Here is a 19,109-nt window from a genome sequence, read left to right on the forward strand (position 1 = left end):
GCGAATATATTTGGAAGGAAATAACCATCAAATAACTCAGTGAGGGAAAAATGTATTTGATCCCCTGCTGATTTTGTACGTTTGCCCACTGACAGAGAAATGATCAGTCTATCATTTTAATGGTAGGTTTATTTGAACAGTGAGAGACAGAATAACAACAACAAAATCCAGAAAAACGCATGTCAAAAATGTTATAAATGTATTAGCATTTTAATGAGGGAAATAAGTATTTGACCCCCTCTCAATCAGAAAGATTTCTGGCTCCCAGGTGTCATTTATACAGGTAACGAGCTGAGATTAGGAGCACACTCTTAAAGGGAGTGCTCCTAATCTCAGCTTGTTACCTGTATAAAAGACACCTGTCCACAGAAGCAATCAATCAATCAGATTCCAAACTCTCCACCATGGCCAAGACCAAAGAGCTCTCCAAGGATGTCAGGGACAAGATTGTAGACCTACACCAGGCTGCAATGGGCTACAAGACCATCGCCAAGCAGCTTGGTGAGAAGGTGACAACAGTTGGTGCGATTATTCGCAAATGGAAGAAACACAAAATAACTGTCAATCTCCCTCGGCCTGGGGCTCCATGCAAGATCTCACCTCGTGGAGTTGCAATGATCATGAGAACAGAGAGGAATCAGCCCACAACTAAACGGGAGGATCTTGTCAATGATCTCAAGGCAGCTGGGACCATAGTCACCAAGAAAACAATTGGTAACACACTACGCCGTGAAGCACTGAAATCCTGCAGCGCCCGCAAGGTCCCCCTGCTCAAGAAAACACATATACAGGGCCGTCTGAAGTTTGCCAATGAACATCTGAATGATTCAGAGGAGAACTGGGTTAAAGTGTTGTGGTCAGATGAGACCAAAATCGAGCTCTTTGGCATCAACTCAACTCGCCGTGTTTGGAGGAGGAGGAATGCTGCCTATGACCCCAAGAACACCATCCCCACCGACAAACATGGAGGTGGAAACATTATGCTTTGGGGACAACTTCACCGCATCAAAGGGACGATGGACGGGGCCATGTACCGTCAAATCTTGGGTGAGAACCTCCTTCCCTCAGCCAGGGCATTGAAAATGGGTCGTGGATGGGTATTCCAGCATGACAATGACCCAAAACACACGGCCAAGGCAACAAAGGAGTGGCTCAAGAAGCACATTAAGGTCCTGGAGTGGCCTAGCCAGTCTCCAGACCTTAATCCCATAGAAAATCTGTGGAGGGAGCTGAAGGTTCGAGTTGCCAAACGTCAGCCTCGAAACCTTAATGACTTGGAGAAGATCTGCAAAGAGGAGTGGAACAAAATCCCTCCTGAGATGTGTGCAAACCTGGTGTCCAACTACAAGAAACGTCTGACCTCTGTGATTGCCAACAAGGGTTTTGCCACCAAGTACTAAGTCATGTTTTGCAGAGGGGTCAAATACTTATTTCCCTCATTAAAATGCAAATCAATTTATAACATTTTTGACATGTGTTTTCTGGATTTTTTTGTTGTTATTCTGTCTCTCACTGTTCAAATAAACCTACCATTAAAATTATAGACTGATCATTTCTTTGTCAGTGGGCAAACGTACAAAATCAGCAGGGGATCAAATAATTTTTCCCCTCACTGTATACAAAGATAATAACAGCAATTCAGAGAAGATTATATACAACGATAATGTTAAGGCTGGAAGGGGACAGGAAATTGCCCAACTTTCTCTCTTGGTAATCTAATCAGAATTGCAGCGGGTCTAGATTGCAGAGCCTTGCTAGGCTGTTTGATCTCTAGTAGTGGAATCTCCAATGCCATACCTCAGAGTCCGTATCAACTCAAGCCATTAATTTTCTATAGTTCCTGGAAACACGATGGGGCTGTGTCTCTAACCTCCTTCACCTCTCCCCTCTAATTCTCTCTCTTTCTCAGTTTTCTCATTCCTTCGTTCCCTCGCTTTGCCACTTCCTGCCTGTACTCATCAGAGCAGTGCTACGAACCCGATTCATGACTCATTCATTCAGGAGCGAGAGAGAGGGTGGGAGAGAAAGAGAGTAAGCGAGACATTGAGTGAGTGAGACAAAAGTAAGTGAGTATTACTATTTTCCCACAGACATGTTGCTCTCCAATCATTAGTCAACAACATCACTATTCATTTAGCAACCTCAAAATCCTCTTATCTGGATGGAAAGGACCTTCCTAGTGTTTTAGAAGTTCACAGGCCAATCATAAACAAACCTTCGCTTCCTGGGGAGAGCAGGAGTGTGTGGCGGGGTGAGAAGCACTGTAACAGGCGGATAGTCTTTACATTAGTGCACAGATAAACATCTCACATTTTATTGGTCCACCTGGAGTAGTAATACATGGGTGATGGAGTTCTCAGTGTTCTGTAACTGTCAATGTTCCAGAACTCAAACCTCAAGGGTATGATACCCTTGAAGACCCTTGCTGCCCTCAACTTTTAAGGGTATATGACTGAGGACTTAATTTGGCTAGTGAATATTGATGTCTACAAATGATGCGACAAAAGTAATCCATACTAATCTATTCACATCATATATGATGGTATTGTACATCTAATCTTGCAAAAATAAAGTAACTAAATAATTATCTTTCTGACATTCCCTCTCGCTCTCTGTCTTTTTTTCTGTCTGTCTGTCTGTGCACACAACCCTGTCTCCCATCAGTTATGTAAAACATGATTTGTGCATGCATGTTAGATCTTGTCAAGGTTAGATGGGTCAAGTCTGGGTCGAGGCTCGTAGGTCAGAGTATTTTACATGTACAGAGTGGTGCAGAGGTCTAAGGCACTGCATCTCAGTGCTAGAGGCGTCACTACAGACCCTGGTTCGATTCCAGGCTGTATCACAATCCTGCCGTGATTGGTAGACCCATAGGATGGCGCACAATTGGCCTAGCGTTGTCCGGGTTTGGCCGGGGTAGGCCGTCATTGTAAATAAGAATTTGTTCTTAACTGACTTGCCTAGGTTAAACAAATGAAATTGAGAGTTATGTGTCAACTACATTTACATGTTGTACGCATGAAGATTAAATATATATCCACTCCAGAGAGCCAGAGGTTAGAGTGTGCTCTAATGACTGTGTGTGTGCCCTGGTTAGCTAACTGCTCTATCACTCATGATGTTATAGTAGGCCTCATAGTGATTTATGTTTGAATAGTATGTATATTAATGAATCACAAACCAGTGGGTCATTTTTCAGACTCATTCAGCAGGATGGCTAGACAGATTATGGTTTGAGAATGATGTAAAATGATACTTGATCATATTTTGAAAAAAATCAATTTCCAGTCTTATTAGTCATCTCTGTTATTATGATGATTGTGGTAAGGATACTGGCAAGAGGCTATTTTACTTAAACAGATTCAGTGACACTGGGAAGGATATCGCTTCCTCCCTTCAACACACACACACACACACACACACACACACACACACACAGAGAGTACAGCTGATAAATCTTCTGCTGAATATTTTAAATGGAAAAATTCTCTCCTTATACGCTCTTATCACTCCCCGTCCTCCTTCCTTTCTGCAATCCTCCAAATGGATTATATTTTCTGCCTAATTTGGCAAATGTTGTGTCCCAGAGTGGACTGAGAAATAAAGAGGGAACGAGGGAGGGAATGAGAGAGGGAACGAGGGAGGGATGACATAAGCACTACTGCTCCGCTGCATGTATTTTATCTCTCTCTCACACAGCCCTGAAAAAACTGTGGTGCTTCAAAATCAAGTTTTATTGTCACGTGCACAAGTACAGTGAAATACCTTTCTTGCAAGCTCTTCCCCACAATGCAGTAATCAATGTCAGTAGTAAAAATAATATACTATAAAATAAAGTAAAGTAGAACAAAAACACACGAGAAATAGAACACAGTACCATATTTACAATGTGCAGGGATACTGGAGTGGTAGGGTTAGATATGTACAGGGGTAAGGTGACTTGGCATCAGGGTGTATGATAAACAGATTAGCATCAGCATATATGATGATTGTGCGTCCGTTATTTAAAGGGAGAGATCAAGCTGATCCTAACTGTTATAGGCCAATTTCTATCTTGCCCTGTTTATCAAAAGTGTTGGAAAAACTTGTAAATAATCAACTGACTGGCTTTCTTGATGTCTATAGTATTCTCTCTGGTATGCAGTCTGGTTTCCGCTCAGGTTATGGATGTGTCACTGCAACCTTAAAGGTCCTAAATGATGTCACCATTGCCCTTGATTCTAAGCAATGTTGTGCTGCTATTTTTATTGACTTGGACTAAGCTTTTGATACAGTAGAGCGTTCCATTCTTGTAGGTCGGCTAAGGAGAATTGGTGTCTCTGAGGGGTCTTTGGCCTGGTTTGCTAACTACGTCTCTCAAAGAGTGCAGTGTATAAAGTCAGAACATCTGCTGTCTCAGCCACTGCCTGTCACCAGGGGATCCTAGGCCCCACGCTCTTCTCAATTTACATCAACAACATAGCTCAGGCAGTAGGAAGCACTCTCATCCACTTATATGCAGATGATACAGTCTTTTACTTAGCTGGCCCCTCCCTGGATTTTGTGTTAAACGCTCTTAGTGTCCAACAAGCTTTCTCTGCCCTTAACCTTGTTCTGAATACCTCTAAATCAAAGATCATGTAGTTCGGTATGAAGAATGCCCCCCCAAGTGTGATTACTACCTCTGAGGGTTTAGAGCTTGAGGTAGTCACCTCATACAAGTACTTGGGAGTATGGCTAGACGGTACACTGTCCTTCTCTCAGCACATATCTAAGGTTAAATCTAGACTTGGTTTCTTCTAACGTAATCGCTCCTCTTTCACCCCAACTGCCAAACTAACCCTGATTCAGAGGATAATCCTACCCATGCTAGTTTACAGAGACGTAATTTATAGATCGGCAGGTAAGGTTGCTCTCGAGCGGCTAGATGTTCTTTACCATTCGGCCATCAGATTTGCCACCAATGCTCCTTATAGGACACATCACTGCACTTTATACTCCTCTGTAAACTGGCCATCTCTATACCCGACGCAAGACCCACTGGTCAATGCTTATTTATAAAACCCTCTTAGGCCTCTCTCCCCCCTATCTGAGATACCTACTGCAGTCCTCATCCTCCACATACAACACCTGTTCTGCCAGTCACATTCTGTTAAAGGTCCCCAAAGCGCACACATTCATGGGTCGCTCCTCTTTTCAGTTTGCTGCAGCTAGTGACTGGAACGAGCTGCAAAAAAAACATTAAAACTGCACAGTTTTATCTCCATCTCTACATTTAAAGACTCTTACTGACACTTGTGGCTGCTTCGCATGATGTATTGTTGTCTCTACCTTTTTGCCCTTTGTGCTGTTGTCTGTGCCCAACAATGTTTGTGCTGCTGCTATGTTGTGTTGCTACCGTGTTGTTGTCATGTAGTGTTGCTGCCATGCTGTGTTGTCATGTGTTGCTGCCATGCTGTGTTGTTGTCTTAGGTCTCTCTCTATGTATTGTTGTGGTGTCTCTCTTGTCGTGATGTGTGTTTTGTCCTAAATCTTTATTTTTAAACCCAGCCCCCGTCCCTGCAGGAGGCCTTTTGCCTCTTGGTAGACCGTCATTGTAAATACAAATTTGTTCTTAGTTGACTTGCCTAGTTAAATAAAGGTTAAATAAAAAATATATAAAATAGAAATGGTATGCAAGTGTGTGTGTAGAGTTAGTATGGGTGTGTGTGAGCAAATGAAGTGTGTGTGTTGGAGTGTGTGTGGGTGAGTGGAGTCCTGTGCATAGTCAGTGCAAAAATATAAATAACTTTGCATTAGTTGCGTTAAGATGAATTATCAAGGTTGTTCTTCACATTAGTATTTCAAATCTCCATATTATCCTTCTCTCTGGGCTTTGTTGAAACTTCATTTTGTGTTTACTTTACTTTCATGGCTGAGGCTCAAGGATAACAGGCCACTGTTACTACAGGCCAACTACTGTAGGTGACCTGACCAGGAAAACTCTGGGCCCTAGAAGTTTGAGGAAGGTGACGGATATAGCTGAATGTTCTTTAAATCAAGGACAAGATCAATAGAACTTAGCATACAGCCTTCTTTCAAAGTGCCTTAGCTGGAGAACAGAATGTTCCAATCATAGAAATATAATTTATTGAGATGGTTTCAATGCTATTGTTAGAGATGAGCACACAAACCGTACATGCAACATCTTTGTACGACATCTGCCCACCTATAGTGCTTCTACTTCCACTCATTATGGTGAAACTAACATCCCCACTACCTGGGCGTCCTGGTCTTTTGTCTGCCATTTTGTGCCGTCTGTATGGTAGTTGCAGTGTTTTCCCACTCCGAGGTGAGCAGCAGGGCTCTTAGGGGTTTCCTCAGAAGATGGAAGAGGTGATCCCAGTGCTTTTACCACAGCTGGTAACCTACAATTACCCTGCCTGTCAGAAGAACGGTGGCTATGCAATCAGACCAGACTGTACCTCATAGTTACGTACTTCAGAGCGAGAGAGCGAGAGGGAACTGGGTGGTTAGACAAAAGTACAAACGTACATGATGTAGCAGATGTACTAGATAATCCAATAGCTGAAGAAAATATAAACAATAGAGGAGCTGGCTGAAGAATATATTACACATTACACAGATGGGACAAGAGTAAAGGGTGTGCTTCTAGCACTGTGCCTGATTGAAGTATAAAACTCTGAGTTATACTGTGCTGTAGCTCTCGTAAGAGCAAAATCTACATGTTGTTCTGAGATGTATTTTGGTCATGTCTCTCAAGGTTTTGAAAATCATTGACACTATTGGAGGAAAAGTGCTAACTTTCAGATTGCCAGAATCATCTCAGCATGGGTGTCTGCTTAAGTGAGCTAAGCATCTCAGATCCCCTCTCTAAAACGTTGGTCTGTCTGAGTGTCTGTCTGTCTGTCTTTGCCTCCCTCCCTCCCTCCCTTAGATGAACTGATCCGTCTCTGTAAGGCAGTGCAGTAATGAGCAGTTGTAAATGCCACTGTTGTTGTTGTTGTAAATGACAGCATTTCCTCTCCCAGTCTATCTGGCTGTTGATGAATCACTCGCTGCTCCTTTCAATGGCCTTGTTGGTCTACAATAATACATTAACTATATCAAAGAGATGGAGAGAACACAACAAGTAAAAGAGTGCTAACTTGCAGTTATCTATCTTGTTAATGTTAAAGGGTGAAGGTTTGAATTTAATTTGACCCCTAGATTTATGTTGTTTTAATGATAATGCTTCTCTTCTCTGTACCAGGGGCTCTGTACTCGGGGCTGCCTCCCTTGAAGACAATTGGAGAGCTGAGAGAATTGATTTCTTTTGACTAACTGAAAGATCTGAAAAACACTGTTTTAAATATATTTTGACTCTCCATATATACAAAAAAATGTCACCTTAATTTGTACACGATTTTATAATAGTTTGAAATTCATTCATGATAATGTGTTTTTTGAATTGTAAGCTTGTTACGTTTGCTGTAAAAATAACTCTCTGACTAGTTGAAATAGTACGTTATAAGAGTAGCCCAGAGCTGGCTGGGCCCAGGCCACGGCGGTGTCACATTTGATCATCTTTCTATTGAAAATAAAAATACGTTTTTTTTAATGCAGAACGCGAGCGTTGGATTTCCGCAAATATTTTGTGAAAGATAATGAAATAATGAATTTGCAATTACTGAGGAGGAAACAATAGCTGCTCTGTGGATGATGTTGCCTTACATGTGTATGGTAATGAGTGGATGTCTGTGTGTGTATAGTGTGTCTGTATATGTGTGATTGCATATGTCTTTCTGTGTGCGCAAATACAGTGTGTGTGTATGAGTGAGAGAGAATACATTGTGTGCGTGTGTGCGTGTGTGTGTGTGCGTGTGTGTGTGCATGAGCATGACTACTGTGTTTGAGTGTGCCAGGGGGCAGTTCTCCAAGAGTACTGGTCTTATTGTGGGGTGTGAGGTCTTTAATGTTGGCCCAGGTAGGCCAGCCCTCCCCAGGGCCCCAGTATCCATCCATTTGACCCGTTTCATCCTAACGCTTTGATCACAGACATGCACACGCACAGCACATACGCACAAGTGCCTACACACACACACACACACACACACACACACAAACCCTTGAAAACTACAATTACGAACAAGCAACAGGTTCATCTAAGCTTCAGGCAGTTTAAAATGCTGCCGTTGCTGTTTTCTCTTCTGTTGTCTCTCTACTCTACAGCATGTCCCCCACTTTCTCCAGGCTTGCACACTTTCCAGAGAAAAGTTTTAAAAAGTTCACAGGAAGTACTGTACTGTATTAGGAAGTACAGAGGTGATAAAGTAGTGAGGTGATGTCACCTCTCAGATAGGACAACTCAACCCCAATAGACAGGATCAGTCTGTGCCTCTATAGCTTTGGGATGGGAAGTCTGTTAATTCTAACGCTACGTTGCTACTCAGTTGTGACACTGTTCGCCAGCTAGGCTTGAGGGAGAGACTGTGACGCGTGAAAATAGCATCTCTGTTCTCTCCTTCTCTTTTCTTTCCTCCACTTGAAAATAACATCTCTCTCTCACTTTCCATCTCTTTCCCTCTCATACTCTCCCCTCTCGCTCGCTCTCCCCCCTCATTTCTCTCACTCTCCTCGAGTTGTAATTGCCTCTCTTAGACTCCCGTCACAATCCCCAGTGTCTGCCTGCCACAGACCATCAGCAGCTGAACAAAGGAATCCAACGCTCTCCTTTAATGATGCATGAAAATAGCAGTGCACAGGCATAGAGTGGCCTACTATGTTTTACTGTCATACTGAGAATAGATAAAACCTTATTGAGAAATTATGGTTGGCTGTGGTTGGTTTTGTAAGAGCAGGATTTGTACCACTGAAAATATTCTGATTGTGTCGTTTGTGTTGTTGTTTGTCTTACCTGTTCCGTAGGTGTACATCCGTATCCTGGACAACGAGTGGAATGTCTACAGACGCTACACAGAATTCCGGGCGCTTCACAACCACTTACGCTCACAATTCCCGCAAGTCGGCACGTTCAACTTCCCACCCAAGAAAGCCATAGGGAACAAGGTATGTACGGTCAGGAAAATCATTGCCTTTGTGATGTAATCAGGTTTTTACTATTGGTCACCCTCCGTCAATGTTGTTTTGAATGACCTGTAGTCAAATGTATTGAATCTGAATGTATTGTTAAGTCATATTGTGGTCACTTGGCCATCACTTGAATGGACAGGCTTGGATGTTAGCCACAGTAGCCCCTAGGAAACATTACCTCCCTCTCCCGTTCTGTCTGTCTTCATCGCACTTCCTCTCTCTCCTTACTCTCTACCTCTCTCTCCTTACTCTCTACCTCTCTCTCCTTACTCTCTACCTCTCTCTCCTTACTCTCTACCTCTCTCTCCTTACTCTCTACCTCTCTCTCCTTACTCTCTACCTCTCTCTCCTTACTCTCTACCTCTCTCTCCTTACTCTCTACCTCTCTCTCCTTACTTTCTACCTCTCTCTCCTTACTCTCTACCTCTCTCTCCTTACTCTCTACCTCTCTCTCCTTACTCTCTACCTCTCTCTCCTTACTTTCTACCTCTCTCTCCTTACTCTCTACCTCTCTCTCCTTACTCTCTACCTCTCTCCTTACTCTCTACCTCTCTCTCCTTACTCTCTACCGCTCTCTCCTTACTCTCTACCTCTCTCTCCTTACTTTCTACCTCTCTCTCCTTACTCTCTACCTCTCTCTCCTTACTCTCTACCTCTCTCTCCTTACTCTCTACCGCTCTCTCCTTACTCTCTACCTCTCTCTCCTTACTCTCTACCTCTCTCTCCTTACTATCTACCTATCTCTCTACCTCTCTCTCCTTACTCTCTACCTCTCTCTCCTTACTCTCTACCTCTCTCTCCTTACTCTCTACCTCTCTCTCCTTACTCTCTACCTCTCTCTCCTTACTCTCTACCGCTCTCTCCTTACTCTCTACCTCTCTCTCCTTACTCTCTACCTCTCTCTCCTTACTTTCTACCACTCTCTCCTTACTCTCTACCTCTCTCTCCTTACTCTCTTCCTCCCTCTCCCTCTGTTCCAGAGGGAAGGAGTCTTTTTAAGTCTCTGAGTAGAGGAGAGGGGGCTGTGGGTGCTTTTGTTACAGAAGTTGTGGAGTAACTTTGACATGGAAACACAAAGGAGTGCACTAAGCCTGGGGGCAGAGTTTAAAACTAGATAGTGTGAGAGGGTGTTTGGAGCTTACAGTAAAGATGTAGGGGCAGAGGGTTCATATAGAGACAGGATTGCGTTGGTAATTGAGTGTGTGTGTGTGTTTGCGTGTGTGCGCATATGTGTAGGTGAACGCTTGTATGCATTTGAGAGGGAATTGTGTGTGTACATGGGTAGGTGTGTGTGTGTGTATGTGTGCATGCATTTGTGTGTCTGTGTGTGTAATCAGTGAGCCTGCTTACCTGAGGTATGGGCTGTCATGTCATTTTTAATCTCATCATTGTTTCCTCTGATTCTCTCTCCCTCCCTCCCTCCTTCCCTCCCTCTATCCTCTCAGAAGGAACACTTTGTAGAGACAAGGCATTGGTTCTTCTCCCTCAGGTGAAGCGTAGTGCGCTGGCAAAAAGCCTCCCCCTCTGTCTATCTGATCTCCGCTGACGGAGACGGTTATGATGTTATGGAGATGTGTTGTTTAACAGCACTGTAGTCAAACAGATAAACTGTTCTCTTTATTTCACTCACTGGGGACGTACGTTCAGTTCTCTCTCTTCATGGAACACAGCATCGTTGCAGCTCGGAAATATGGAATGTCTATGCTGTATATATTCTAAGGTAGACTTTGAGCGACGCTGGGGCTTACATGTTGGATGTGTTCAGTTAATGATGGGGGGGATGCTAATATTGGTGTATATGATCAGTGGTCATGGGAAAAGGAGGCTCTCCAAACCCTTTTAAGTGGGTTGCATGGATGTCTGCTACAGAATGGATGAAACGAGAGCGCTGTCACTGGAGATGGGGAAACAGGAAGGAACACACATACACACACACAAGTGTACACACACACTCTGCCTCAGCCCCGCCATGGTTATCCTCATTGAGAAGCCAGAGCTAACAACCTTACACACTGAGGACCCTGGGTCATCATGCCTGCTAAACATACATACACACACACACACACATACACAACACACACACACACACACACACACACACACACACACACACACAGAGCACCTGATCCTGAGAGAGAGAGACGTTTAGCTAATCTTGTCAGTTGGCTACAGCTACTGCATGGGACTGTATTTGAAGGAAGCTCATTCTAATACCCACAGTACCTATAGGATGTATCTGCGTTAGCTTGCAGGATCAGGTGTATGGATCATGGAATGGAATACAGGTAGTGTTGTGTGATGAAAATGTAATCAATCTCAGTTTTGTGATACAGTTGAAGTCGGAAGTTTACATACACCTTAGCCAAATACATTTAAACTCAGTATTTCACAATTCCTGACATTTAATCCTAGTAAAAATTCCCTGTCTTAGGTCAGTTAGGATCACCACTTTTATTTTAAGAATGTGAAATGTCAGAATAATAGTAGAGAGAATTATTTATTTAAGCTTTTATTTCTTTCATCACATTCCCAGTGGGTCAGAAGTTTACATACACTCAATTAGTATTTGGTAGCATTGCCTTTAAATTGTTTGACTTGGGTCAAACGTTTCGGGTAGCCTTGCACAAGCTTCCCACAATAAGTTGTGTGAATTTTGGCCCATTCCTCCTGACAAAGCTGGTGTAACTGAGTCAGGTTTGTAGGCCTCCATGCTCGCACACGCTTTTTCAGTTCTGCCCACAAATGTTCTATAGGATTGAGGTCAGGGCTTTGTGATGGCCACTCCAATACCTTAACTTTGTTGTCCTTAAGCCATTTTGCCACAACTTTGGAAGTATGCTTGGGGTCATTGTCCATTTGGAAGACCCATTTGCGACCAAGCTTTAACTTCCTGACTGATGTCTTGAGATGTTGCTTCAATATATCCACATAATTTTCCTTCCTCATGATGCCATCTATTTTGTGAAGTGCACCAGTCCCTCCTGCAGCAAAGCACCCCCACAGCATGATGCTGCCACCCCCGTGCTTCACGGTTGGGATGGTGTTCTTTGGCTTGCAAGCAACACCCTTTTTCCTCCAAACATAACGATGGTCATTATGGCCAAACAGTTCTATTTTTGTTTCATCAGACCAGAGGACATTTCTCCAAAAAGTATGATCTTTGTCCCCATGTGCAGTTGCAAACCGTAGTCAGTTTTTTTTTATGGTGGTTTTGGAGCAGTGGCTTCTTCCTTGCTGAGCGGCCTTTCAGGTTATGTCGATATAGGACTTGTTTTACTGTGGATATAGATACTTTCGTACCTGTTTCCTCCAGCATCTTCACAAGGTCCTTTGCTGTTTTTCTGGGATTGATTTGCACTTTTCGCACCAAAGTACGTTCATCTCTAGGAGACAGAACGTGTCTCCTTCCTGAGCGGTATGACGGCTGCGTGGTCCCATTGTGTTTATACTTGCATACTATTGTTTGTACAGATGAACGTGGTACCTTCAGGCGTTTGGAAATTGCTCCCAAGGATGAACCAGACTTGTGGAGGTCTTGGCTGATTTCTTTTGATTTTCCCATGATGTCAAGCAAAGAGGCACTGAGTTTGAAGGTAGGCCTTGAAATACATCCACAGGTACACCTGCAATTGACTCAAATGATGTCAATTAGCCAATCAGAAGCTTCTAAAGCCATGACATCATTTTCTGGAATTTTCCAAGCTGTTTAAAGGCACAGTCAACTTAGTGTATGTAAACTTCTGACCCACTGTAATTGTGATACAGTGAATTATAAGTGAAATAATCTGTCTGTAAACAATTGTTGGAAAAATTACTTGTGTCATGCACAAAGTAGATGTCCTAACCGACTTGCCAAAACTATAGTTTGTTTACAAGAAATGTGTGGAGTGGTTGAAAAACGAGTTTTAATGACTCCAACCTAAGTGTATGTAAACTTCCGACTTCAACTGTATGTCAAGCACCATAACTGCCAGTGTACGTAAGAATCCCAGCTCAATGTATTACCACGGCAACATTATCTGAGCATTACTCGGCGTCCTGCTGTATCTGAGAATCTCCTAACTGCATTGACATAGCATCACACACACACACCCCTGCCACTGACAGCTCCTAAACAGCTGATTTGTCAAGGGCTCGGCTGGCAAAACACACTAAATGTTCCCGAGGGCGCCTGTCATATCTCCCCTGACGGACACCATCGCCATGACTGCGGAAGGAAGAATGATGACATCAAAGGCTGGGACTGTCTGCTCTGCTCTGCACCCGCTTCCCAGAGTTCAACTGTCAGGGTTTCTCCTCTCAGCTTTGATGGAGGTTTTTCCTCTCTCTCTAGTTCTCTCACTCTCTCTCTCTCTCCCCACATCTTTCCCTCCCGTGTTCCTTTCATTTGGATCAAATCACTCAATTTTTCAATGCTGCTTTCCTCTTCCTCCCCTGCTGGGCTGCTTTGTAGAGACAGTGTTAGGGGGTTCCACCAAGTCAGAGAGCTGTTAGAGACTACGGAGCTGTCTACTGTCCTACTCTCTGCCCAACCTAATCATTACAGTAGAAAACCAGCCAGAACTGGAGACCTGGAAACCAGATGCAACCAGAGCGTCATCATTTTGTAAACATTTGATCTTTCTGATGATAATAACATTATATAAGATTGTTATGAAATTAGTGTTAGGTAATATTACAGTACATGGAGGGCTGTAAAAGTCAGGGCTGCCGTTTCACCTTGAGAGACAGAACAGGAGAGCTAAGTGAATAATTAACCAGTAAACGTTGAATAATTAATGAATCTTGAATGTTGTGTTCACATGTAACATGCAATATGCATGTGTAATGCATTTAATGATGGCAAAGAGACTTTGTGGAGGTCTTGTATGAACATCCTGAATTACTTGTGATCTTTTATGCATCACTTGGCCGGCGGTTTGTATAAACGTTTTCATAGGAGCAGTCTTTGTTTCTTTGCGTGCCGTATCATAATTCAATGTGGTGGCCTGATTTCTACTCTACTGTATCTTTCTGATGTTTTTGTATTTTAGTCTACACTTCTTCCTGTTTATGACATAGTTGACCTTGTTTTGTAATCAATCTTTATAGTTCACATCTCTTTGTTTATATTATGTATCTTCCAAGCTAAAAATGGTGTGTTTGGCTTGATTGTTGTACCCCTATGGACGATACGTTTCTATTCGCTAAACCCGTCACAAGCGTTGCATTTGAGTTCCATCACAAACAACTCCTTTGAACTTCACAAATCTGTTCATGCCCTACCCATGACCCTTTGCTGGAGCTGTGTTGGCCTACTTTGAGCTCTCGTCGCCTTCCTACCTCTGTCAGGACTACTCACGTCTGTATCACCGCTCTGTGAATTGGCATGGCCGTGCTGTGGCATACGCAACTTTTGGGTTGCTAGACGTTCTCGTTAAATGCTCACCTATCCTCCCCTACAAACCTCCCTCCTATCATTTCTGTCTTAAGTAACCTACTGTCTTAATCTGTGATTGAAATGCACTGTATACAAAATCGTGTACTGCACACAAGAAAATACACTTTTTTGTGTGCCTGTCACGAATTTCCAATAAGCAATTTGTGTCTATTTTACAATAATCTGTGGAACTGAGTTGGGCATACTGTTCCCTCTGATCTTGAGATTTGTCCTCTGTCTCACTTTGACTGTGTGGTTCACTTGTGTCGCCATGCTCTCATGTCATAAACATGCCCGTGTGTATCTGTCTGAGTTGTCTTGTAAATTGATGTAACATGCCTCATAGCGGACAGGTGAAGCCAGTGGCGATCCTATCTATAGCAAAATCTCCATTGTGTCTGTGTCTGTGCCTTCAGTGTTGATGTCCATGCCTGAGTGTGTATGAGTCCCTGAGTGTGTATGAGTCCCTGTCTTATAGTGAGTTAGATTACAGTAACATGCCTCATATAGCAGACAGGTGAACGCTGGTGGCATAAGAATAGCTCATGTCTTTATATGTGTACATGTAAACATACACCTCCATAGTACCATCTCTGTGTTGACGTCCATGTGTGGGGAGTTTATGTGAGTCCCTGTCCTATAGTGAGATGTACTATAGTAAAATGAGTCATCTGGAACAGACAGGTTAGGGACGGTGGCAAACAAAGAACTACGGGGCTATATTTGCCTCTATCTGTGTCTCTACACTACTGTCATACGCGTGTGTGTCCATCTGTCTGTCCGTCAGTCAGTGGGCTGCAGCAGGTTAGCCTTAAAACGGCAGGTGAGGATGGTAGCTATAAGTAGAGCTGTACAGCTAAATCGTCAGTGTTCATATCCTGGTGTAAGCAGTTTTGATGTTGTGGCGTTACTTTGTGTAACTATGAAGACCAGCTGTTGTTCATATCTTTAATATACTGTTGTTCAATCGGGGAGTTGCCTGTGTTGGTTTTAATAACCAGAGTTGAGTGTGATTATGTCACTCAATGTAGAGTAAAACACTCAAACATTTAAACATGTATTATTTTAAGTGTTTTATTTGAATGATAACACATTTACTTAAGCACTCACTTGGTGAAGGCTACAGGACTGAAAGTGAATGAATACAACAACCATGTCTGTCTAACAAACATAGTCATGGGTGGTAACTCTACAATTCACTCGAAAGGCAGACTGGGAAAAAGTAGTAATCTAAAGTGTTAAATTCACAGTATCTTTGAACACTGAGTTGTAAAATGTAAATGCCACTGGTGTTGAAAAGTATCAGTTGGACAACACTCAAAAGTGTTGTCGTCACCCAATATAGTGTTCAATATCTACACCATTGGTGTGAGGAAAAGCAAACTGTGACAGTGTTAAAAGAGAAACGCTTAGAAAAGTGTTAATTTAACACTTTTTTCTGGTGGTTCTCGTATAAAAACTTCAAAAGTATTAAATTGTACACCCACAGTGTTCAATTGACTGATTGGAATTTGACGGCTTGACATCCACAGAGCCATAGGGGCTAGAGACAATGACTGAGCGAGGCTCAGTGTGTCACTGAGTGAGAGACAGAGAAAGGGGGTGTTACATCTCCATGCAAACAAACCATGAAATGAGACATGGCAGCTGGGACCTTATCTTATCTGACAGCTGGCGTCATTCTCCACCCTCCTACCCTACACACTTATCCATAACTCCTACCTGTACTTTCCCTCTCATTCTCTATGGTACAGTATTAACGTCTCCCTTGCCTCTGTCCTCTCTTCTCCCTAGGATGCCAAGTTTGTAGAGGAGCGTAGGAAACAGCTCCAGTCGTACCTGAGGATGGTGTTGAACAAGCTGATCCAGACCCTGCCAGAGTTCTCTGCTAAACCCACCAAGGAGACCCTGCTGCAGCTGCTGCCCTTCTGCCTGTGAGTGTCAGATGGGGAAAACACACATTTCACAAAGTGCTTCATAATAATATATTGCCTGACACATCTGTGTGTGCGTGAGAATGCGATAGATAATGCAAATTGTTTTGTGAACACATTCAAAGTGACTTCTTGTGCCAGCCCAGTCATAGGATCCGGTCATTGCCTGCATCATTTACACCAATTGATGCTGTGACCACTCACAGATCCCAACAAGAATCCTGTCCTGTTCTGTAGCAGCTAATAGTCATAACACCGAGGTTCTAAAACACTGAGATCAAATAAAGAGCTGAGTTGATGATATCTACATTAACAGTAGAGCTGTCTTAGCCATTGATGACTCATCCAAAATGGTGACCTCTCTTTTATGAATGACTGAGCGATTCCTGGTCTGGCCGCAATGTTGTTAATGGGCCCCTGGTTAAGAGGGGGCTGAGATGGAGAGTGAGATATTAGAACCTGATTCCTCAAAAGCTGCACTTGTCATCACTCCTCTCTTGGAAGGTGACTCAGTCTCAACTCACCCCAAAAGTGTCGCCCTTAGTGTTGGCAGTCAGCACGTTCTGCCCAAAATGGCACATTCACAGGAACACAGAAAGCATAGAGTTCAAGTTCTAGCCTCAAGTTCTGGTTTGTGCCAAGAATAAAATAAAAACCCTAAGTGGCATTACTAACCTCTGGTTTCCTTTGCTGACTTCTTGACCCTTTGTCTCCTCCCAGGGACACACCAGTAGCCAGCGAGGGGAGCAGTAAGACAGCCCGGTCCAAAGCCTCGTCACGCTTCCCCAGACTGGGGCGCAACCGAAACCAGGAGGGCCGCAACCCAGAGCCCCAGAGCGGCGACCTCTAACCTCTATCCTCTACACTCTGACCTTTCACCTCCTCTCTGATTTGGGCTGATACTGAGGGTACTTCCTGCTCCTGGACTGACTAAGAGCCAGAGAGAGAGACGGACAGTGGAGGTTATGGAGGGGAGAGGCAACAGCAGGACCTTATATCCTCTATTTCTGGGAACCACAGAGGCTGACTCTGCCTGCTCTCCTACCCTGAGGATTCACTGAAAGACCACACATGGATGAACTGGGTCTAGGACAGACATTAAAATAAGATGGGAGGACTGTTTCCTAATTTTACTCAGTTTTCTAATGAAACTGTATCATGGTCATGGTGGCTGCAGTGTTTTCTAACTTTTTTTGCGTTGAGGTGAGGGGACAAAGAAAAGTGTTCTTCAAACAAAACTAACATGGTGTTTTCTTGGTCAATGTCAGCATTTTGGTGCCATTTTGTATTTTGACATCATCCCTTTACCTGACATTGACCAAGGCGATGGCCATTCATCTTTTATATTTATTTTACCAATCTGTTACCATACGATAATGTGCACAATGACATATTCCATCACACAATTTAAGAACTTTTAATACAAATATTACTGCTGGACTGATTATCCAGCCGTTCCAATGATTGTGGACTGAATGTGACTTAGCAGGAGACTTAACGGTGAATAGATCTTAGATGAATGTCTTACAGTTGGGTAACACTTGAAGAGAAGCCGCTTGATCAAGTGCATGAAAGTTTGTACACTGCTTTAACTTGTATGAAACAGAAATCCGAAATACATACATATTACTCAAGAATAGAGATTACTTCGGGAAAAAATAAGAGATTACTTGGAAAATATGTGATGGAAGTTGTTCTTGTGACCGCCCCCCCAGTCAGCTGTCCAATCAGAACTGTTAAAATGAGATGTAAACAGGAAGTTGCAGGTGACAACACACTGGGGAAGACTGTAAATCAGTTTGCACACATCAATAATATGAACAAATGATGAAATGATGACCAATCTTATTTTGAAGCACAATTATCAAATATTAACGATAAACAACAAACTGTTTTTTTTTTCATTCACCCTGACAAACCACGCTGCTGCTGCATATTGTATGTTAAACTTGTAATGGAGAAATGGAGAAACAGGACCCTGGTTCAAACTATTCATAACAAAGCACTTCAATAGTTCTAGCTATTCTTTCTACTCAGATATTAAGCGATGTTGTCGTTGCCACTTCTACAGGACCGCTACTAAGGTTAATTTCCTGTTTGTGTCTCATGGCTAGGACCAGGTGTTTTTCCCAGACCATTTGACCTGACCAGGAGAAACTCTGGACCCTAGTTGTAACTGTAACTAGAGCCCAGAGTGTTTCCTGGTCATTTCATGACTAGAGCCCAGAGTGTTGCCCTATCAGGTCACATGGTCAGGAGAAGGAAAAACTTCTGGCCCTCCACAACGTTCCTGTCTTTAGACGGCTTCTCTTGTACCTTCTGTCCTACCTTTTAGCCCAACAGTCTGCCTTAAATCACTGTCAGTGGCACAGAGAGACTAATGAATAAAGGGGTTCATACTGTACATACAGTGGCTTGCGAAAGTATTTTGGAGCACCCCCCTTTTTCCTATTTTGTTTCCTTACAACCTGGAATTAAAATGGATTTTTTTGGGGTTTGTATCATTTGATTTACACAACATGCCTACCACTTTGAAGATTTTTTATTGTGAAACAAACAAGAAATAAGACCAAAAAAAACAGAAAACTTGAGCGTGCATAACTATTCACCCCCCAAAGTCAATGCTTTGTAGAGCCACCTTTTGCAGCAATTACAGCTGCAAGTCTCTTGGGGTATGTCTCTATAAGCTTGGCACATCTAGCCAC

At 43.0% G+C, this 19,109-nt stretch overlaps 1 protein-coding gene across 2 annotated transcripts in view; it reads left to right on the top strand.

The window, feature by feature from the left end:
- The window catches only part of snx29 (sorting nexin 29), a 94,626-nt gene extending 75,818 nt beyond the window's left edge, over positions 1–18,808 (top strand). The window contains exons 19-21 of one of the 2 annotated variants that reach the window (XM_041858802.2): positions 8,887–9,027; positions 16,265–16,404; positions 17,125–18,808. In XM_041858802.2, coding sequence (XP_041714736.2) covers positions 8,887–9,027; positions 16,265–16,404; positions 17,125–17,254 — 411 coding nt within the window. In that variant the 3' untranslated portion in view covers positions 17,255–18,808. Of the gene's footprint in view, positions 1–1,909; positions 2,063–8,886; positions 9,028–16,264; positions 16,405–17,124 lie in introns of those variants that run through there. The other variant, XM_041858803.2, reaches the window with a different exon arrangement.
- Positions 18,809–19,109: the final 301 nt, after the last annotated feature.

This window comes from Coregonus clupeaformis, chromosome 31 (assembly GCF_020615455.1).
Source record: "Coregonus clupeaformis isolate EN_2021a chromosome 31, ASM2061545v1, whole genome shotgun sequence".
In the NCBI taxonomy this organism is placed as follows: Eukaryota; Metazoa; Chordata; class Actinopteri; order Salmoniformes; family Salmonidae; genus Coregonus; species Coregonus clupeaformis.